This window comes from Crotalus tigris, unplaced genomic scaffold (genome assembly GCF_016545835.1).
Source record: "Crotalus tigris isolate CLP2741 ecotype Arizona unplaced genomic scaffold, ASM1654583v1 scf7180000024437.13266115, whole genome shotgun sequence".
Classification (NCBI taxonomy): Eukaryota; Metazoa; Chordata; class Lepidosauria; order Squamata; family Viperidae; genus Crotalus; species Crotalus tigris.
Genome location: NW_024100606.1, coordinates 10236109 through 10260281, shown reverse-complemented (window position 1 = coordinate 10260281; position 24173 = coordinate 10236109). Strand labels below are relative to the sequence as shown.

At 39.0% G+C, this 24173-nt stretch overlaps 1 protein-coding gene across 7 annotated transcripts in view; it reads left to right on the top strand.

Moving 5' to 3' along the window:
- The first annotated feature begins 3584 nt into the window (after positions 1–3584).
- CACNB2 (calcium voltage-gated channel auxiliary subunit beta 2) overlaps positions 3585–24173 on the top strand; it is a 236689-nt gene continuing 216100 nt past the window's right edge. For 2 of the 7 annotated variants that reach the window (XM_039331661.1, XM_039331655.1), the window contains exon 1: positions 3589–4270. In XM_039331661.1, coding sequence (XP_039187595.1) covers positions 4157–4270 — 114 coding nt within the window. In that variant the 5' untranslated portion in view covers positions 3589–4156. Of the gene's footprint in view, positions 4271–24173 lie in introns of all 7 variants that reach the window. The other 5 variants (XM_039331656.1, XM_039331659.1, XM_039331660.1 and 2 more) reach the window with 5 other exon arrangements.

Sequence of the window (24173 nt, the reverse complement as noted above, 5' to 3'; positions counted from 1 at the left end):
TTTTACATTACTTTCTCAAGGCATGAGGTATAATAAACTCATTCTATAATATAGTACAGTGGTGGCGAACCTATGGCACGCGTGACAGAGGCAGCACTCAGAGCCCTCTCTGTGGGCACGTGCACCATGCCCTGGAGATGGCAACTGTTCTTCTTCAACCAGCTGCCTAACTCATCGAGGTCCCACATGGCCGGATGCATCCCAGCATGGCTGGTTTCCCTCTTCCCCGCCACGTCCTGCCTCGCCTCACCCCACAGGACGAGCCTCCTGCCCACTGCCCCACCTGCCAGAGACCTCCTGGATCTCCCCAACCCTGCCTGGCCCCACAGGCATCCCTCCCCACAAGCAACATTGAGGTGACCACGGCCACCTTGGCCACACCCACCCAGTTTGCCATGACTATAGCCATGCCCACCCAGTGGGCCACGCCCACCTGGCACTCGTGATAAGTGGGTTTTGGGCTGCAGTTTGGGCACTTGGTCTCTAAAAGGTTCACCATCACTGTCCTAGTTCAGTGATGGCAAACCTTTTAGAGACCGAGTGCTCAAACTGCCTCTGAGCTGGACGGCTGGCTGACAGCTGAGGAGGTGATGCAGTGGGTCGTGCCCCGCAAAAGGAGAGCATGTGAGGCCAGGAGGGATGGGAAGGGGGGAGGGAAACCAGCTATGCTGGGATGCATCCGGCCACATGGGACCTTGGTGAGTTAGCAGGTTGAAAAGGAACAGTTGACATCTCCAGGGCATGGTGCGTGTGCCCACAGAGAGGGCTCTGAGTGCCGCCTCTGGCACGTGTGCCATAGGTTTGCCACCACTGAACTAGGATTTACTGTATCCTTTTTCTGCCATTGTATGGTCACTGAAGTGTTGCAATACAGTATAAATATGGTAGCCTTAAAATGCTGCACTAAAATAGCATGATTACTTCAATGTATATTATATATTCTATTATAGATTGTAAATCATATTTCTCAGTACATCGGGAAGAAAAGATTGAGCATATTTCTACATATGTCTATGGAGATTCTCAATTATACAGGTCATGGTGGTCCCAAAAGTGCTTTTACAAAAGGCAACTGGACTATCTTGTTTTTTTTTTTTTCCCCTTGAAAACATTATTTTCTCATCCAAGAAGTTTCTTTGGTCAGAACTGAAGAAGCTTCTTGGATGGAAAGCAAAACATTTCCAAGAAAAAAAATCAAGAAAGTCCAGTTGCCTTTTGGAAAAGTACATTTGGATATGTCTACATAAATCTCTTGGCTCTTGTTAGTTGCTGTCTCTTCATTAGTTTATATCCTTGCATCTCCATTATTTCCTTGTGCTTTCTTCAGTCACATAAGAAAAATTGTGCTCGACTACTGAGAGAGAATGAATGAGGAAAAGACAGCTGTTTACTCATCCTTTGTGGCTGTGCTCACATGACATATTTCATTATCAACTTAGTTTATTCAATTTTCTGGGTCCATCTGACACATTAATTCATAAATCAAGTTTAACAAATAATGGCTAGTTTGTATGTCATGTGAATATAGTTGGCAGACCATAGGTGGGATTCTATATATTGCATCAATCCAACCAATTATTAGATTCAGGTAGAAAAAAGGAATATTAATTGGCTTCCATTGCAAATTGAATTATCAGTGGTTCTATGAAAATGTAAGGAAAAAGCATATAAAGAACCAGTGGTTAAGAATATAAAGAAATAGTGGTTAAGACACCAGGCTAGTAAATGGAAGACCATAATAAGTTCAAGTCCAGTCTTAGCCATGAAAGCCAGTTGGGTAACTGTGGCCAGTCTCTCTTAGCTCAATTCACCTCACAGGATTGTTGTTATTGGGAAAATAGAAGAGGAACATATGCTGGATATACTCACAGTTTCGAGTTATTTCTAAAAATAACAAAAACATGATACAAATAAATAAATGAGATCTGGATATCATAACCAAGCAAAAATGATAAGAGTAGTATGAGGCCAAATGAACGTGGGGTTCATGGCCAACTGGAGCTGGGAAGATTGTGGATCTTGCATAGAACATTTACAACTTCCACCTTTATACTCATTGACTATCTTAATAAGAAGTAAAGACATTTCTTTTGCCCTGCAACAGTTCAGTCCAATTTCAGTTTTCAATAAATTGCTAATAAAATAGAGGTTTTTTTGTGAATGTATGGTTAATGCAACAGATCAGATTCTGTACCATGCTGTGAATTTTGCCAGAGTTCTGGTTTTAAGATGATAGACATATCAGTATTTAAAAAATGAATGAATGAATGAACGAACGAAAAGAAACACTGTGGAAGAGCCCAGACAGAAAGCAAGACCACGAAGCAGGCTGCATTTACACAGTATGGTAAGCCATGGTTAAGGGAATTATATTACAATTCAGCCTAATCATAATTTTAACTCAAATGTTTGGGCTTGTAAACATGCAGTATAAACTAATCAATCTTGTTGGAATATGTAACACATTGAATTTGCCCATCACATTTTAGCCCAACATATAATGCAGATTCATTTATAATTGCTGTATTGTTTTATGCTCAGTGCAGCATTACCTGTAGATATTCTGGTGCTTGCTATGGTTTGGTTTATCTTTTGATTTTATTAGGAATTTCAAAAAGGAGGTTCTTGGTTTTTTTCTTCACGTTTTTGAGATTTACTTTTAAACATTTCAGCTCTGAACATTTTTTCCTTTTTTAAGATATTGTTCTCCCATTGTTGTCACATAGCAACAATTTAACCCTTGAGTTGGCTGCTGGCATATTAAGTGCACCTGTTATCACTTTTCCAAGTACAAATATGATAAACTGATAGTCATGCAATTTGCTCACTCAGTACATTCCTCTCAATTATTTCTTCAGTAATATAGTCCTTGACTTCCCAATTTGTTTAGCGACCGTTCATAGTTACAACCACACTAAAAGTGATATAACTGGTCCTCATGCTTGCAACCATTGCAGCATTTCCCTGGACACATGATCAAAATTTAAGCACTTGGCAACCAGCGTGTATTTATGGAAATTGCAATATCCTGAGGTTATGTGATTGTTACTTGTGATTTTCCCAAGTGGCTTCCAATGCTACTACTGCCTAACTGAATTTGTAGGTGTTTTCCAAAATCATAGAAAAAAAAAATCCAAAGCAACGAGGAAAGATTATCAGATTTTATACTCATATTGTGTATTTTGGAAGTTTTCAAATTTGGGTTCCCTAAAATTTAATGCCCTAAGTCCCTGCTCAGAGACCAGCCTTAATGTTGCAAACGTGGAAAAAACCCTTTGCATACACTACGGATTGTTTATACAACACGTGAGGTGTTCCGGCCATTTCATCAGCTTTGTGCATTACATGAATTCAGACATTGTGTGGCTTCTTCTCCAGGTCAACGGATTAACCAAAATCTGCTCCAAAATTGTTCTCTTTAAGTGAAAGCGAACCCCCATCACTGGGTCTGCCTCGCCTCGAGTGAGCCCCATCCTCTCAGCAGCGACGTCCAGCGCCCAGAGAAGGAGGAGGAGGCGAGAACCGTTGCCGTCTTCCCCTGTCTGCACACGCCCCCTCGAGAAGGAACCGAAGGGGAGGCTCCGTGAGGAGACCTCCAAGCGGGCCTCTTGGGCGGCTGCCCCCGCCTATTTCGGCCCCTGCGGCAAGACAAGAAAGAAAGGGAAGCTGCTGGTTGTGGCTCCTCGCCTAACTTTATTTTAGAAAAAAACCCGCCAAGCCTTCACCTCAGGGTTGCCCTCGGAGCGCTGCTCCGTTCCCTCTCGCTTGCTGGTGGGGGAGGGGTGGAATAGAGAAAAAAAAAAAGGGTCTCTCGGTTGTCCCTTTCTGCTTCCCTCAGGCGCCTCCCTGTCTCCTCCCCCTCAGCCGTAGTAGCAGTTGTTCTCCGAAGCTGGAGTCGCGCTTCTTTAGGAAGGGCGAGGCGAGGCGCGGGGCGCTGGACTAGACCCCAGAGCCTCCCCCCACCCTTTTTTGTAACCACCGCCTTCTCATTTCCTTCGCCCTCTTCTCAGTCGGTCAGCTAAAGGGAGGCGAAGCGTTGAAACGTTTCAAAATGGCCCGATCCTGAGGGATTAGCTTTCCTCGAGGAAGGGCAGCGGCAACAACCTCGGCTCGACGAAAGCGCTTCTTTATCGGAATTGATCCCCTTCTATCTCCAATGGTCCAAAGTGACCTGTCCAAATCGCCTCCTATCCCAGAAGTAGCGGCGGCGGCGCAAGAGATGCAGATGGACTTCCTGGAGAATCCCCCGGCGCTCGTTACGGCACTGCAGGTACGACTTGGGAGCATGGGGAAGCCACGGCGAAGGGCACCCACGAGGCGCAGCTACACGTGCGTGGAGGTGGCTGAATTGTCGCGAAACACGGAGCCGCAAAGTAGCCAACCCTCCTGTTGGGCGAACTCACAGCCTTAAGCCAGTTGACTAAGCCGTGGTTCAGCTGGCTAAGGGAAGACGAATTGTATGGGTACAGGTTACACAAAGCCACAAGGTAGATTCCTGGATTGTGATTGGGCATGTTGTGTGAATCCATCCGTGGCTATTTGCCAGCCGAATATAATGTATTGTGTGAACCTGACCATATATGATTTAGTAAGTGATAAAGTGAGCAAAGAAGACATCATCTGACAGTCATGCGTGGGCTATTCTTGCTATTTCTAAAGACCGTTTCAATGTTCTACTACAAAAACAGCAAAACTCTCCTTGCATCTTTAGCGAATCTGTTATTTGCATTAGTGCATTTCACTGCTCACTTCTTCAGGTGCTTTCAGCCTTTTGTCTTTGGAAATATTTAATATCTTCCTATTATTTGGCAGGAGCTTCTGATATTGACCACACCCAATGAAGCATAGGTAAATTTTATCCCAAATGCTCTTCTGTAGCTTCTGAACATAATATACTTTGTCAGAATTATTGTTATTAAGTTGGGTGGGACAAAATAGTACTGAGAAATAACTAGGTTATGGGATTTTTCTAAAAAAAAACTAGCTCTTTTTAAATAGGTTAAATTTAGAAACAGAGAAATAAAACAGCAAGGTTATTTGACATCAGTTCCATATTTTCAAAGATGATTTCAAGGATATTTAAACAGCTCTGGCCAGTATGCCAATGACAGAGGTAGCTGTGATTTAGTATTGCACTATGAGCCAGAGTCTTGTAGAGTTGTTTAGAGCTTTGGGCTGAAAACTAACAGGAATACCATATTGGGAATAAGTCCCAATATGTATAGCAGTTCAAAGCATGGAGGTATAGTGTTAATTATCTGCAAGAATTTCTGCGATAATACTTTCTTCAATCTTAAAGTGTTGCAAGATCCTTGGCTTTTTAATTCTGGCATTCTTTGCTAACAAGACTTGGTAACAAACTTCTGAATGCAAATCCCAGATTACTTAGAAGCATGCATTCAAGTGGCAGTGGAGAAACAATAACTTCCCCAAATTCTGAGAGTAGAGAGTGACAGGATATTACTTTTTTTTTTTTACTTCACATGTTCTTGATTTTAAAATCAGGTGATGACTGGCATGCTGGAATGTTCTGTCAAAGACAAACATCTCTTTTGTCAACTATTTTCTACTTTTGTGCAAAGTTGTGCAGTAATTATTGTAGAGAAATAAAATACATGCATATATTTATGGATTAGGCCAGGTTGATTTGGATTTTTTAAAATAATGTTTGCCTTTAGATATATAAGAAATCTTGGACTTGCTCAGACCCCGTCATATTAACGTAAAATAAAGTTTTTGTTTTAGTAAAATGCATATAATCCAAAAGATCTACAAATCTACCAAGTTGATGGAAATAGACAACTGTTTTATGTAGTATACTAAGAAAACACATGCCATGTGAGTACATGCTGAAAAATGCTCTCACGTATACATTACTTTTTCAATTAAACACAATTTTGGGACACTAGCTGGTAAGATTTGTGTTCAGCATAGTTACTAGAAATTAAGAATGAATTCCTTAAACTATCCTGTTGTACAGAAAGAGAGTGAGAATATGCGTACAAGTGGATTGATTTTTTTCATTTTCGAAACATACTTATGTTCTAACCTAAGGACAAAACTTCTCTAATTCTTTTTAATTGTTCAATATATTAATAGGAAATATCAAGATACACAGGTGGACAATCAGTTACCCTTAGAAAGTATTCATGTAGAAATGTGTTACCATGAATGTTTTACTTCATAACTTCATTGTTTGTCATGCTCTAGCAGTTTTCTACCTGCTGCTTTCTATGCAGTATAGTGACACTCAGTGCTTTAGTTGTTCTCACTTTTTTATTCACCAACTGAGGAACTCTGCATTTGACAGGAAAATGTATCATTTTAAAAGTTGAAATAAGATAAATATATACAGGACAGGTGTATATGGTTTCAGATTCCTCTTTTATTTCTCTACTTTTTATTGTTTTTGGAAAGGGAACTGCGTGTATGCAAATTTATAAGTATTTCTTACCATGGTCAAATTTGTATTTCTTTGCATGGTCAAATTTGCAAAGACATAGTTCATATTAATAAGTTAGATTTAATTTTCATTTGCATATTTTATTCTATATTTTAAATATTACAATATCCCATGATAATACATTAGCTTATCTCATACATGAAGTGTTTTTAATCTATTCTGTGATTAACTTTTAACACACTACATATTTTAGTCAAAATTAATAACCTACTCTCTCTCTCTCTCTATATATATATATATATACATATACATATACATATACATACACACACACACACACACACACACACACACACATACCATGGCAGTAATAAAGCATTTCAGAACCTCAACAAACTCCTCATATTTAAAATTATGAAATATATCAACCATACTTAAAGTAGTTCTAATAGTGCAGCTAAGAGAGGTATTCTGAAAGAACATTTTGTTTCACTAATAAATGATAAAAATGCTGAGCATTTCCATCAAGCTACTCTGGCTGCGTTTATATGCTAGCAGAGTAAGCTTATTTATAGTTACATCCTTTTGGGATTAGAGTAACAGTGTATCTTTTGTTCAAGATATATTTATTATGCTTTCATTTAGTATGTTAACTTTTCCTATAGTATGTGTGTAGGGGTATTATATATAATGTATATATATATATACTTATACCTGTACCATATCTATACCTGTACCTATATATACAGTTCATTTATTTTTATCTAAATGTTCTGATCTTAATAGCAAAGATTAAGATTAATGTAAAATATTAAATTACAATTTCTCCCTTGTATAATTGTGAACAGTTTTTCATAGGTGAAGTTTTTGCTGCTGAATTTAGAGCAAAATAGAATTTATGCAGTTAATGAATTGCTTTTAAATTCTTTTCAGTACTTTTGATTAGGAAATTAGGATCAGATTGCAAGATATAGTCAACGGAATGCTTTGTAAATAATTTTCTAGAGTTCTGATAATTCTCACAACACAAATATATTGTTTGTTCTCTATGAAATTGACAAAGTTACCCCATCTGTCATGTGGTGGCCAGGTGAATGGATGCCCACCAGCAATTAGCAAAGTTATAAGAGAACTTGACAATAAGTTCAGTACACAATCTATATCATTTATCACTTATATTTTTGCTGAAGAACATTGTGCTTTTGCTGAAACTGAAATGCATCAATTTTCATTCCATTATTTCAAAGTAATTCTGTGATGTTCAAATAGCTGGTAGGGAACTGATTTTTTTCTCTAAGAATGAAAAAATAGTTTTCCACAATGAAATAAATGGTTATGGACCTTGCTGACTTTCATGACAGAAATTGTTATGGAAAATCACATGATTTGAATATGTTTCAGTGAAAATTAATTACTGATTGTAGATTTTAGATCTCTAAGTTGTAGTTTAGCAAAATAGAATAGCTCTTAACTGTAGCAGATTGAGGAACTTGTGGCCTTCAAAAAATGTAGACAATAGCAAGGGATGCTGAGAGTTGTTGTTCAGCAATATCTGAAAATCCACTGGTTACCTATCCAATTTATGATGAATTTACCATTTGTTTTGAAATTTCTGAACTGGTTTTCTGCATTTCTAGAAATAGTCCTAGATAAACCTATTGAAAGCGGAGAGGAGAAAATAATACTTGAATTTAATTGTAATCTGTTATTATTGCAGGTCACTTTGATAATACATAATGCCAGCGACTGATCAATGACCAATATTAAACACTTAATCTCATTAAAACTATAAAGTAACAGTTTCTAGGAGAGTCAGAGATAGCATTAATACCACTTATGGCAATAGCAACAACTATTCAGTTTCAAAGCTGTAAAGTGCAGAGCAACTGTAGAAACATGGGACAGGAAGACAGCAGCAGCATAGATATAAGAATTGCAACTTCACAATGACACAAGACAGTCAGCTGTTTACTAAAGCTTCAAGCTAATTTGCAGTAATAATGTTCATCTAGTCATGTTATGTTGAGTGCCTGAAGACATTTTTCAAAGCTTGAACCTAGTAGGTTTGCAAAGTTGAATGTTGGAGAATTACAGCCAAATTTTGGCTAATGGTGTTTGATACAAGTGAAGCTATGCTCGTGGTGACTGCATTCAAATAGGCCAGTGATGGCGAACTTTTTAGAGACCGAGTGCCCCAAAACTTTTTAGAGACCGAGTGCCCCCATTCCACCCCCTGCCCCGCCCCCACCCCATCTGCCCACAGGGCCACTCACTGCCTCCAGGGCCTGCCGCAGATCGCCCAGGCAGCCCAGCAGCGCCATGGTGGCACGCCCTCTGCCTGTGCCCTGCAGCATCAACTGTGCGCAGTGGGTCATGAGGGCAGAGTCTTGTCTACGCTGCCTGGCTGCCATGTCATTGGCTGTGCTGCTCCGCGTAGCCCACGCTCAGGGGCAACTCTCTTCCAGGGGGGCTGCTGGTGAGGGGGTCGCGGGGGGAGACAAGGCTGGGGCAACAAGCACGTGTGCCCACAGAGAGGGCTCCTAGTCTTTCATTCAATTACTAGCACGTACCAACTGTGCTTAGGTTCTGGTATCAGCTACGATAAGCTATGTTCTGTAACTATGCCATTAACCAGTTTCTTTACAATATAGTGTAGAAGACAAATATTTAATTGCCATTGAACTAAAACTATATGATTACAGATAGTCCTCAGTTTATAACGGTGTGAAGTTACAATGGCACTGAAAAAATGACATGACCATTTTTCACGCTTATGATTCTTATAGCATCCCCTTAGTCATGTGATCAAAATTCGGATGCTTGGCAACTGATTCATATGGATGACGGTTGCAGTGTCCTGTGGTCAGAAGGTTTGCAGTCTTCTGACAAGCAAAGCCAATGGGAAAATCTGATTCACTTAGCAGCCTTGTTACTAATTTAATAACTGCAGTGATTTACTTAACAACTCTGGTAAGAAAGGTAGTAAAATGGGACAAAACGCATTTAACGAATGTCTTACTTAATAACAGAAATTTTGGGCTCAATTGTCATACGTTGAGGACTACCTATATATAAATTATCTATTTTGTTTCTAAGTTCTGTTATAATGATGGATATGAGTCAAATCTTTATATATATATATGGGATTGGAAAGGTAAAGAAGTGTCCCATTCTGTAATTTTTAATAATTTTTATATGCTGTCATTGATTTCTAAAGTTTTTGCATAAGGGCAGAAAGACTACTGAATACATGTGGCTGTGTTTAAATCTTGACCAGCTTTGCATAACTCCAAGTGCCTTTTGCCACATAGGTAAAATAATTCCCTTTGAAAAAAGTCTTTTGGTGGATAAAGAGTTCTGAATCTTTTTGACTTTTCATTTAGTATCTGCTTTGAATTTCTGTACCCTGACCTAAAAATAATAAAAAAGTACTTGTGTCCAATTTTACTGAAGAGTTTTGCTGGATGCAGATTTTCCTTGCATTGACTTTGAGCTTTGAAAGATATTTACATTCTAAAATGTCTTTTCTGAATGAAAATACCCAGTTTTCTGGATGTATCATATAAACTATGTTAAGAAAAGGAAGACTTTGTTTTCACAGAAGACTTCAGGTTTATAAATCTTCCTGTGTTATCACTTGTTTGTGCCATTCTATAAATTGGCTTTGAATTTCCTTTATTATAATGCAGATTTTTATATTTCTATATTGGAGTTAGAACATATATACCTCTATATGGCAGTCTATTAACATTCATACTGTTTTGTTAGTGCTGCTTGCTATTAGTGTCAGCCATAATGTTTCTTTTTTAACCATAAGTTTTCCAAGTTGATAACTCATTTACTTGTGGTGATATAAGTAATGCAAAGTAATGTCTTTTCAAAAATTTGCTTTCATTCATTATGTACCCCCCCACACACATTCTTATCCTTATTAATTTGCATTTTTGCATAATCATATCCTAATGGTTTTAGAATTTGAGGATTTGGACATTTATTTTTTTAAATAGACTTAGTTTTCTAATTTGTCCCTTATATGTACATCTTGTTGTTAGTAAGTTTCTGGTTCTAGATTTGACAATCTCCGGTTTAAACATTTCTGGTTCTAGATTTAACAATCTCCTTTTAAACATTTACATTTTGTCATGACTTTTTAATTCCTACTTGAGAAATTATGCATACCTTCTAGATTAGGGATCCCCAACTCCCGTTTGGTGGACCAGTACCAGGCCTCAGCATGCCAGCAACTGGTCTGCACAAACAAGCAAAGCCCCATCTGTGGGATGCAGGCAGCACACAAAACTCTATAGTCCGTGGAAAAACCTTTCTCCATGGAACGGGTCCCTGGTGCCCAGAAGGTTGGGGACTTCTGTTCTAGATCGTGCTTTTCCCTCCTTCTGGAATCTTGTCAATGAAAGCAACTTTAAAAAAAAATTCCATTCATAAAAATTCCATTCATTTCATATGATTTGTATTGTCATTTATACTGTCATGCATACTGTTGCATTATAGAATTTAATAATTGTGATATAATTATTTTGTATGGAACCCTGGTACATATGAATTATTGAATAAAAATAAATATGAATTATTGAATTATTACATATGAATTATTGAATAAAAATAAATTGCTTTAATGCTGTTAGCACAATTGGAATTTTTTTCCTTGCCTGGCTTTTTGACCAGTATCTGCTGAAATCCAAGAAAAATGTTTTTCTATGAATACATGTAATTAAGCTTGGTTTGGTTTTAGTTTAAGATATGTGAGCCATGTATTGCAGCTTGTTCAACCAATCCTGATTTAAATATGCATAGCTTTGCACAATTTTTGAACTACATATACCTCACTTGCATAGGCATACAATATTTTTTCCAAGATACATATTTTCAGAACTGTAAGTACGTTTGTTCATGCATTTTACTAAACTATGATATGGTTTGTTTAGTTTTTGTCTTATATGAATTGAATCATGATTTGTAAAACATGATTTAGTACTTAGTGTGTTTTAGAAACATAGCCAATTCTGGTTCATTTAATAAATTGGTTAAATCATGGCTTATGTCAATTCAGTCCTAGAGTTGCTGGAAGAATATGTTGGGTAACTGGAAGGGTATATAATATAGACACTGGTTTTCTATGATATGTCCACATGCCTTGTTTGCTTTGAATAAAGTGTAATTTTAATATTGTAGTGTGTATTATAACTATCACTAGTCTCCTCAGCACTACTGAGATCTATTCCACATGATATTCTTAGTAATTTAGGAAACTTGTAATAATAACATATCATAATGTAGTTTTCCTAGTAAGTGACTTTTTTCCTTTTAAATATTCTTTAATGTTATTGGATTGGAGGAAATGAGATATGAAAAGGGAAGGCTAGAGAATATGGGAAACTGTAGAAATGAGAAGAATTATTTCCTGATTTTGCTAATGGAAATCTATACAAGTATGAAAGAAAACTGGCACAGGACTCCATTCATAGAGCTGGATTTAAAGAGCCATCATCAAGAGGAAATTGATCTGCATAAATAAATGATACAAAGGAATTCACATAGTATTATAAAATGGTCCTTTTAATGCTCTTTTATTTGTAAAATTTATTTTATTTATTATTTATTTTTAAAATTTATAAGCCGCCCCACTCCCGAAGGACTCTGGGCGGCTAACAATAAAAAAACACATAAAACATAACAAACAAACAGTACAAAGACAGTCATCCAGGGGTCAGGTTTTATAAACCCCAGGCCTGCCGGAAAAGCCAGGTCTTAAGTAGCTTACGGAAGACTAATAGGGTGGGAGCGGTCCTAATCTCTGAGGGGAGCTGGTTCCAAAGCGTGGGCGCCATCACAGAGAAGGCCCTCCTCCGCGGCCCCGCCAAATGGCACTGCTTGGCCGATGGGGCCTGAAGGAGGCCCAGCCTGTGGGATCTAACCGGATGTAGGGAACTATGAGGTAGTAGGCGGTCTCGCAAATAGCCTGGCCCTGAGCCATATAGGGCTTTAGAGGTAAAATCTTTTGAATTACTTGTTCTAGGCTTTAGTAATTATTGCTGTCTATTAGGAGCATAATCTTCTGCTGAGACACATCACTGTTTCTTCTGACAGACGGTAGCTCTTTATGAGGCACTTACACATGGTGCCCTTTCCTCTTACCATATCTCCAAAACAGTTTGAAATGGGCCTGTCAGTTGGCTTACTTCCTACTGTCTTTACTTCACCTGACTTCAGAATATTGAAAATATCCTGGGAAAACAAGTAGAGTTCTGCCTCTAGCCAACAAATAGGAGCCTGCTAAGTAAAGTAATTTAAAAGATCCAACAATATGTTTTCTCAAATATTGCTAGTTCTGGAACAACAATTATTTCATACAAAAAGAAAATGAAATATGTTCTAGTGTTGTCTTTCAAGTATATTTTAGCTGCAAAATAGCACCTTCTCTGTTCTATTTCCATTTTAGTTTGTCTTCATGTTTTCATTATAAAAAAAGAATAAAATAAAAATCAGATGTTGAAGTTATCTAGCTACTAAGCTATCATTCCCTTTGTATTAAAAATCCTACTGAAACTTATAGAATTAGCATTAGCATTCTCTAGCCTTGCCTTTTGCAGTTAGGCACATATCCCAATTACTCTAACCATGGGATGGAGCTGCCTTGAAGAACAGTGTAAGTTCTGACAAAACACATTCTGAGCTGAAGGAACTGGAGCTCATTATAAGGTGTTTTCACTTGAAGCAGCCTGTCACTTTGCATATTAGTTTCCTTCCTTGCTAATCAAGGCAGCATCCCCTTAGTATCTGTGAAGTTGCCTGAAGTGCACTGGAATTGAAAGGAGAGGCACTAAATTCCTTCATAAAGACACAAAGTGTTAATTAGATTTGCAAAATTTCATTGTATAATAAGAAAGATTCTTAGTGTGTGATTTGGCTTTCAATAAATCAGTTCAGATGCCAAATTCAGCGAGTGTTAAGGTCTCACAGAAATGTGAAATGTGAAGCTCCTTACAGCTTCATAGTGTAGAATCCTTGCATGAACATACCAAGGTTTGTATATAGGCAACTAAGTTTTAGCTAGATATATTTTGGATTTGATCTAGAATTTTCTGTATGCAAATCACGAGCTATATTATTGAGCTACAATCTTTCCTAAATGTAATGGAAACATGCATTTTATTTTAAATTACAGATTGATTATGGCTTTAAGCTGACTTTTATTTTGTAATTGTGAATTTAATTACTAAATTAAAATTAAACAAAATGATGTGAGCCATGTATAATGATGTGTGATAACTATAATTAATAATAATAGAACAGAATGCCCATATATTACTACGTAGGGAGCAAAGTAGATGTGGCAGTGGAAATGAAGAAAATAATAAAATTCCTCCCAAATGTTTATTATGCATTTCCCAAATCCAGAAGGATAAAATTTCCAGTGTCTGAATTATATAAAGCAAGGCTTCTAAAGATGGACTCACAATCCTTGTGATGGGCATGAACAATTTGGGAAGGATTACTGTTTATTTTAAAGCTGATCTGCCAACAAATAGGAGCCTGTAAAAAAAAATAATTTACAAAATCCAACAATACTTTTTTTTAAATATTGCTAGTTTTTGACCAACAATTATCTTATATAAAAAGAAAATGAAATATGTTTCCCTTCAAAAGGGAAGTCTGAAGAAAAGATTTTGCTTCTTTCTTTCTTTCTTTCTTTCTTTCTTTCTTTCTTTCTTTCTTTCTTTCTTTCTTTCTTTCTTTCTTTCTTTCTTCTATCCTTAAATAAATTATTATTATTCATAGAATGATGCTCACAGAATTAATTGATTATTTCTGAGGATTATATTATTGTAAAATTTGAGAATTCCTAAAGAAAGACCCCTTGATGAAATTCACAAGCCAAAAACTTTGCCAAGGTTATGCATTTAATCTTATATCCCATTACTTATAGGAAATAGGTCTGATCCATGTTGGATTTTACTGTCATATTAAAGCACCTTGAAATGTTGCTTTCTGTCTAACAGATAAGAAAGAAATGTGGAAACATCACTCTGATTGGTTTCCAGACTAATGTAATTATAGTGAGGTCTGAAAAAGAGCTGATGTTTCTGTGTAAAGAAAAAAATAATGAAAAGTAAATTGAAAAGAGAAAACGAGACACCACCTGCAGCAAGAAGGTGAATGAAAAGTATGTTTGAAAAAGAAATTGGTGGTAAGAAGTGTTGTGTCCCGAGCCTGCAGATGCAGGCTTGGGAGGTTGCAAGGGTCCCGGGCTTGCAAAAGCTGCCCGAGACCAGACTCAGTGCCACTGGCTTTGCGCACGTGCGCAAGGCGCAAAAAGGGCCTTATTATGTAACCATGTTGTCCGGGGATCTGCGTGCCTCTGTTAGTTGTTGGAGTTTTGGCTGAAGTACAATAAAGAGTGTTGTTCTACATGAGATGTGTCCTATTCCTTCACCTTCGTTTCAAGGACTTAACACTGGCGACAAAGGTGGGATGCTTCAACTGGTAAACAACAGGAAGCTATAATACTCACCCAAAAGAAGTCCTGCAGAGGGAAAACGGCATTAACAGCAGCAGCCATCCTGCCATTACAGCGTCGCTGGAGGGTGAGTTTGGCTGAAAGACCCTTTCCCTGAAGAAGCGAGTGGTGAAGCGCCAGACACTATGGTGAAGATTGGCTGCTTGTCCGAATTCAACGTCTCACACCCGGAAAGATGGGAGTCATACGTTGCGAGAATGGAGAACTACTTCAGAGTCAACCAAATTCGTGAAGAGGGGCTTAAGACTGCCACCTTGTTGTGCTTGTGCGGTCAAGATACTTTTGAGATTGCTGAAAACCTAATGGCCCCTCCCTCTCTGGAAGGTGTAATGTACACAAATTTGAAAAAGTTTCTAAAAAAGCACTTCCAGCCCAAGTTGTCTTTCATTGCATGGAGACACACCTTTGAACAAAGGGATCAGAAGGCAGGAAAATCGGCTAAAGAATTTATTGCAGCCTTGAGATGAGCAGCCAGACTGTGTGAGTTTAAAGACTTAGAAGAAAGGCTGCGTGACCATTTAGTATGCGGGTTAAGGAATAGAAACTTACAGCAAAAGATCTTCGCTAAGGAAGATGTCTCTTTCCAAGATGGTCTGCGAGAAGTTACAGCAGAGGAAGCAGCAAGAGGGGCAGTCAAGAACATGCGGCCCAACAGAAGCTCTCAGGAGACCGTCACTGTCCACAAGGAGAACGTGCGACAAGAGTCAGAAGAAGTTCCTGAAGATGAGGTGGACAAGCTTTACCAGGCATCCGGAAGAAGACAGAAGGAGTAAGCAGAAAAGGCTTCAACAGCCCTTCAATGTTTCGGTTGCGGAGGACACCACAAACAAGCAGATTGCTGGTTCTGTTCCACCATTTGCAGAGCATGAGGTAGGCAAGGTCACATCGCATCTGTCTGTTTAGGTCATCGGAAGATACAACCTAGAGAAGAATTGCATCTGAAAGGTACCAGGGTCCCCAGCCAAAATAGGGTGGGTTTCTGCAACACGCAGAAGTGTCCTAAGGACAGGCACACATAAATCCCTAAAGAAGAAACTGTCCCTTAAAGTAAGGTTGCAAGGGGTTCCTTTATCCATGGAATTGGACACCGGGTCCGCTCTTTCCATAATTTCCCTCAACACATTCAGAAAGATTTGCAGCAGTTGTGGCCTTTGAGTTAAACTCAGGCCATCCAACGTGATTCTCACAGACTTTCAGAATTCTAAGGTGTATGTTAAGGGGGAGGCCACCCTTAAGGTACAGTACAGGAATTTTGAGGGTGTTGTGGTTCCGGCTAATGAAACATTCCAAAGAACTTCCAGGCGTCTATTTTCCTAAAAGTTTTTTATTGTTACAAAATGTCGGCACAGGCACAATGGAGAGATGCTAGGATCTAAGTTCTCTTCCTCTGAGCAGTTAAATTATCAGCATGTTCCCTCCCTAAATTAGCCGTCATATCTCACATTATCCGATTAGTGTGAAGGTCAAATGTTTTCTTCCTCTTTCTTTCCCGGGCTTTACCCCCACCCCCCTTTCTGCTCTGTATTAACCCCATAATTACCAGACAATTCTACATATTGTCAAAAGCAAGAATATACAATATTTGCAGCGTTGACATCTGGTCCCCCTTACAAGAAGGACAGATCCTGTAAAGTAAACAAAAGCATATGTTAAGGGTTATCTTTCGGTTTGTTGGGGTGTTTCATATAAAACCTTTTGACCAATCTGTCAGCTTTCACTTCACTGGATTTCACCCAGGTGGCTTCAGACAGCGGGTATCCCTTCCATTGGATTAGGTACTGCAATTTCCCTTTAAAAATTCTAGAATCAACAACACGGGCTCCCATGGAAGGTTTGACCCATTCAATAAAGCCCCTCTCTAGGTTTTTGTTGACGTATTGTTGCATCTCCTCCATTTCAAGGGGGGACATAGCATACATCCTCGGTCGTGGGAGTTTGGCTCCAGGCACCAGTTCGATGGAGCAGTCATTAGTTTGTGAGGGGGTAGGCATCACATTCTTTTTCACTGAATGCCTCCGCCAGGTCCAAGTATTCCTTGGGGATGACTGGTTCGCCTGGAGGCAGTGAGGTGGCTATGTGCGCTCGCTCATTGGGTGGCCTAAGATGCCCAGTAACATCTGTTGAATCAATGGGGGGATCAGGTCCTATAGGTAGTCTCACAGTTCTCATTCCTTTCTCCCACCAGATAAATGGCTTCCATTTGTCTAACTGGGCTAGTCCTAGGATCACCACCTCAGTCATTTTTGGAGCCACCAGGAAGTGAATAAACTCCTAGTGTGCACCTATTTCTAGGCGTAAAGGCTCGGTTAATTGTGTGATAAGAATCCCTCCCATCAGGGAGCCATCGGCTTGCTCAAACCTCACTGGTTTGGAAAGCTGTTTTGCCCTTATGCCCATTTTCATGGCAAATGCCAGACTAATAATGCAGCGGGTGCATCCCGAATCAATTAGTACGTTCAAGTCCATTTGTGCCCCAGACTTAGGGATTATAAGTTTGGTGGCCAGTGAAAAAGGCAGGATTTGTCGACTCACCATTTGGTCGTTTTCTCCTTCATCGTCGCTGTCAAACAAGGGTAGAGCAGGGGCGGGTCCATCTGGAGTCTCGGCGTCCTCCTGTGTGTGGGGTGTAACCTGGGCGACAGGTTCCTGCGTGAGTCAGTTGGATTTTTCTCTCGTTGGCCGCTGAGCAGGTTTCTTTCGCATTGCTGGTTCTGGCCTGCTCTGCAGTCGGGGGGAGGGGACTGGACAGGTGGCCACTCAATGTCCTCCTTGTCCACACTGGGAACACTTGAAGGAAGGGTGTGTAGGTGGCCTGGGTCTCTCAGCTCTTGCAGTAGTCAAAGGCTTTTGTGGAGGTGATTGCTGTCTGGGTAGCTCTGGTTGCCATTCGGGTTCATGTGGAGGAGGCTTCTTATAGCGAGAGAGCTTAACATCTAGCTTCACGGCCGTCTGGTACCACTCCTGCAGCCGATCAGGTACTTCTCGATAGATGCAGGCCTGAGAGAGGTGATCATCTAATCTCTTGATGAAGTAATGGATGAGGGACTGCTCAGGCCACCCCCTCTATTCGACCTGCTATCTTGCGGAATTCTCGCACGTACTCCAAGGCAGGCCTCCCGACTTGTTTTATTTTATGAATTTGTCCTGCTGCTTTGAGGCCTATGGATGGGTCCTCAAATCATTCTCTCAGACTTAAGAGAAAGCGGTGGGGATCTTCCAATTCAGGGGCTTGCTCGCTATATAAATTGTTCAGCCATTCAGATGCTTCTCCCTCTAGGTTGGACACAATGACATTGACCATGACCCCTGGTTCCGGGTACAGATAGGCCCAGCGTTTCAAGTGAGAACGCACTTGGTTGAGGAAAAAAATCAGCTTCTCTGGGTCCCCATCAAAGGTTGCATTGAAAGGTGGTGCGAACACAGGCTGCTGTGGCCCCCACTGGGGCTGGTTCCATAGCTGCTGGGCTCTCTGCTGCTGGTAATTCATCTGCTGGGGAAGCCCAACTATCCATTGCTGCAGATGCCTCAGGCTGGAACTCCCCCTGACTTCAGGGTTGGGGTCTCTGGCCGGTGAAGGCAGGGTCTGACAAGCTTCCTGCTGGGCTCCCCACTGCTCTTGTGGCCCCCCTACTTGCTGTAGGCCCCAACCTGGCTGCAGATTTATGCCCAGGGGTTGCACGTTTGGGGGCTGTGACCAACCTCCTTGCTGTGGCTGTTCTCCCAACAGCTGCTGATCTCCTGGCTTCTGTACCACCCCAAGGCATTGCAAGGCGTCTATTAGCTGTGGTAAGTTCAGAGGACATGGATCAGCCACCTGCTGGGAAACCCAATGTCCCCCTTGCTGCAGAGGATGCAGACTGGGATTGTCTCTCTCTTCGGGGCTGGAGTCCCTGGCAGGAACATCTGCAATGGAAGGGCTGTAAGTTTCACTTTGTAGGAACTGATTTCTGGTTTTCATTTCTGAATTTTGAAATCTTTCCAATGACTCACCCATAACTGTATTATCTGTCCATTCTGCTTTTGAAGTCTTCACTCTCAGCTGGGAAATCTGCCAAATTCCTCTCTCGCCCAGCTTGCTGGGTGTCGCTTCCCCCCCAGGGGAAACTGTTGCAGCCACGGGGTTGGCCTCAGACAATCTTCCCCGAATCTTTACCAGCTCCTCTCAAGCATAGAGATAGTGGATGGGGCTCGGGACCCCAGGTCGTTTGAAAAGAATGTGAGATCCTAGCATGATGTTATGGTTCCGGCTAATGAAACATTCCAAAGAACTTCCAGGCATTTATTTTCCTAAAAGTCTTTTATTGTTACAAAATGTCGGCACAGGCACAACGGAGGGATGCTAAGATCTAAGTTCTCTTCCTCTGAGCAGTTAAATTATCAGCATGTTCCCTCCCTAAATTAGCTGTCATATCTCACATTATCCAATTAGTGTGAAGGTCAAATGTTTTGTTCCTCTTTCTTTCCTGGGCTTTACCCCCAACCCCCCTTCTGCTCTGTATTAATCCCATAATTACCAGACAATTCTACATATTGTCAAAAGCAAGAATATACAATATTTGCAGCGTTGACAGAGGGTCCTTTAGATGTGTTGGTTGTTGGGAGTGAACGCACAAGTCTCATTGGACTCGATTGGTTTGAGGCTCTGGGAATCCAAGTCATGGGGCTGCACCATTTGCAAATGCTAAGCCTTGCAGAAGTCTGCAAAGAATTTGCAGATGTGTTTAGTTCTGAGCTTGGATCCTATAAGGCAGTGGTTCTCAACCTTTTTAATGCCGCGATCCCCAACTGGTCGTAAGTCAAGGACTACTCAACCAGACATAAGTCGAGGACTACTCAACTGGTGCAGCACGGTTTGCAGAATGGGACTTTTGGCAGGCTCAGCAGGGCAGAGACAGCCTGGACAATTCCTATTGGCTTTTGAAAGCCAATAGAATTGGACTCTATTCAAGAGAGTCTATTCTATTGGTTTTCAAAAGCCAATAGAATAAAAGGGAGTAGCACAGCTAAGGAAAAGGGGAAAAAATGGCGGACTGTGTTGTTTGGCGACCCCCGTGAAATGGTCATTCGACCCCAAATGGGGTCCTGACCCACAGGTTGAGAACCACTGCTATAAGGGGCCTCCAGTTTCATTACGCTTAGATCCTTCCATGACACCCATTAGGGTCAAGCCCAGGAGGGTACCTTTTACCCTCAAAGGCAAGATTGATGCTGAATTGGACAAATTGCTCCAGCAGGGCATCTTGGAACCTGTAGATTCCAGCCCTTGGGAAACTCTCATAGTAACGCCTCTTAAGGCAAATGGGGACATACATATCTGTGCAGATTGCAAGTGCACACTAAAAAAGGCACTACAGCAACATGCCTATCCAGTACCTGTAGTAAGTCACATTCTGGCTTCCCTAAAAGGTGGGCACATTTTTGCGAAACTTGACCTGGCACAGGCTTATTGACAGTTGCCTGTTTTTTTTTTAATTAATTTTTTTTAAAATTTTACAAAAAAGTTCCCTTCCCCGAACCCTCCCAACCCACCCCAACCCTCCCCCAACCTTCCCAGAGCTGAATACAGGCTTAATTAAAATTTAAAAGAAAAAATTTTAAACACAAATAAACCATATACAAATTTGGTTACAATAATTAAACAAATCATAAAATACTTTAACACCAGTATTTAAAAAACAGAAAGAGAAAAAGAAAAGAAACAAGAAAAAGAAGAAAAAAAATTAGAAAAAGAAAAGAAAAACTATCTAAAAATATCTTAAACTTTAAATATAAATTATTCAAAAGCTAAATAATATTTTTTTATATCATACTTGTATTGTATAAAATTTATCCATCTTTTCCATACCAAAAGGTACTTCTCTTGTGATTGGTCTTTCAAGAAAGCCGAAATCTTTGCCATTTTCGCTAAATAAGAAACTTTAAGAAACCATTCTTGCAAAGTAGGCAAAGATTCCTTCTTCCAACATTGCCCTACTAACAACCTAGCCGCTGTAATTAGATTTAACATTAATATAGTTTCTTTACTGTCACAATCGGAAACAATACCCAACAAAAACAATTGTGGAGTAAATTTTATCCTTCTTTTAAAAATTCTTTGAATATTCCACCATATCTTAATCCAAAAAGCTTTTATGTTTTTGCATAACCACCAAATATGATAATAAGTGGCGTCCAAGCAACCACATCTCCAACATTTAGGCTGCAAGTTTGAATACATACGGGACATTTTTTGTGGATCAAGGTGCCATCTGTAAAACATTTTATAAAAGTTTTCCCGTAAATTTTGGGCTTGTGTAAATTTGACATTCCTCACCCAAATAATCTCCCAAGTATCTAATGGAACCAATTCATCAAAATTTTGTGCCCATTTAACCATACAATCTTTAACTAGTTCTGCTTCTGAATCCAATTCCACCAACACCCCATAAATTCTTTTAATATGGGTTCGTCTTTGATCTTTTATTTGTCTCATCCTCTCTGAGCAAACCCACCTTGCAATCTATCTTCCACCTTTCCAATAATTGTCTATACTGAAACCATGAATAAATGATGTTTTCTTGTATTAAATCTTCCATAAATTTTAATTGTCAATTTTTACCATCCCATCTAAGTAATTGTGTATAAGAGATACTATCCATCTTAACTCCTCTCCTTATCCCTTTTATCGCATGCCATGGGATAGCCCATAATGGAATTCTAGAGTCACTTCTATAATATTTCTTCCAAACCCAAAGTAAAGAAGTTCTTAAAATATGAGACTTAAAAACCCTATCAATCTTTTTATTAAAAATTAAATAGGCATGCCATCCAAAAAGTAAATCCCATCCCTCCAGAAGGAGTACATCTACATTTGTTAAGTTAACCCAATCACTAATTAATGTTAACACCACAGCATCATAATACAATTTCAGGTTCGGTACCTTGAGTCCACCTCTCACGAATATCTTGTGTAATTTTAAGTTTTACTCTTGGTTTTTTCCCTGCCCAGATAAATTTATTGATACCTTTCTGCCATTCATTTAAGTTGGCCTCATTCTTTAAAATAGGTATCATTTGAAATAAAAAGAGAAACTTTGGCAAAACATTCATTTTAATCGCTGCAATTCTCCCCAGTAGGGATAATTGCAGCTTCTTCCAATTTTCCAAATCCTTTTGTATTTTAACCCACAGCCTTCCATAATTATTTTTATACAATTTTGCATTGGAGGCAGATAAAATAACCCCCAAATATTTTACCTTATTAACAACCTCAAAATCTGTCAACCTAACTAAAGTCTCCTTATCCAAATTGGTCATGTTTTTAAGCAATATTTTAGTCTTATTATTATTAATTTTAAAACCCGAAATTTGTCCATACTGATATATCAGTTGTAACAACTCCATTACAGAATGAGTTGGTTGGGATAAAGTAACAACCAAATCATCTGCAAAAGCCCTTAATTTATATTCTTTTTTATTGACTTCTATTCCTTTTATTTTCTGTGATTCCTGAATTTTAATCAGCAAAATTTCCAAAGTTAAAACAAACAGCAATGGTGACAGTGGACAACCCTGTCTAGTCCCCTTCTCAATTGAAAACACCTCTGACAAACCTCCATTAACTATAAGTTGTGCCGTTTGTTTTTGATAAATAACACGAAGAGCTTGTAAAATTTTTTCTCCAAAATTCATTTCCTCAATTAATCTTAACATAAATTGCCAATTTAACTGATCAAAAGCTTTTTCAGTATCTAAAAATATCAATCCTGCAGAAACTTGGTTGTTTTTATCCAAATATTCTATTAAATTAATAATTTGTCTAACATTATTCTTCATATACCTTCCAGTTATAAAACCCGTTTGATCCATATGTATTAATTGATTTAACACCCTCATAAGTCTATAACTAGAATTTTCGAAAAAATCTTATAATCTACATTCAAAAGAGATATGGGTCTATAATTCTTTGGTAAAGTGAGATCTTGATCTTCTTTTGGAATCAAAGATATGAAAGCTCTGCCCCATGACAAGGGGGTTTCTGAACCCTGTAATATATTGTTAAAAAGTTCCCTTAAAGGTTGTTTCAACTCTTCTACCAAGGTTTTATAATAAATAGACGTCAATCCATCCGTACCCGGTGCTTTACCTAATTTTAATTCTTTAATTACTATCTCAATTTCCTCGATGGTAATCAAACCATTAATTTCTTGTTTCTGATCTTCTGTTAATTTAGGAAAGTAAGCATCTTGTATGTATTTATCTATATCTGAAGCCTGTACTTTCGTTCCCATATATAATTTTTTATAGTAATCTAAAAAAGATTTCTTATCAGCTCCTTCTGATATACCAATTTACCATTATAATTTATTTTATCTATAGTTCTCAACCTCTGCTTCTTTCGCAATTGATAAGCCAACCATCTCCCTGGTTTATTAGCATTACAAAATGTATTATGTTTCATGTACAATAAGTTGGTTGCAGTTTGATCAGCCATCAACATGTTAAATTGTGATTTAAACAATTTTATAGATTCTTTAATCTTCTCATCTGTAGGATTCAAAATTAAAGCTTTTTCTTTTAGTTTAATCTCATCTCCCAACTCCTTACGTTTCTGCACCTGTTTCTGTCTATAAACCTTGTTCATTTGTATCAAGACCCCCCGCATGTAAGCTTTACCTGCATCCCAAACCATTGGCATTGAAGTTCCCTTATACATATTTAAAGCAAAATATTCCTTTAATTGCTCCTTTAATTTCTGAACATTCTTTTCTTGTCTAAATAAATTTTCATTCATCCTCCAGGATCTCCTCTCCTCTTTTTCATTAACCAATTCCATCCAGACTGGACTATGATCCGTCAATGTTCTAGGAAAAATCTTAGCATTCTTTACCCTAAAATATAAGTCCGTTGTAATAAAAAAAAATCAATTCTTGAAAAAGATTTGTCCGAGAAGAAGGTGAAGTCTCTCTCCTCCAAATTGTGTTCACGCCAATAATCTCGCAACTCCCAGTCCTCTTTCAAATCAAAAAAAGCCTTAGGTAATTTAGCCTGTTTGAAAGAAGTAGAAGATCCTTTTTTATCTCTTTGTGTATCTAAAACACCATTCCAGTCTCCCATTAATATAACAGATCTATAGTCCAGCAAAGTTAATTTTTGATGTAACAGTCTGTAAAATTGTTCCTGTTGTTGGTTTGGTGCATACAAACCTACTATAAGTACTTTCTTGCCATACAGTCCCACTTCAATCATAACATA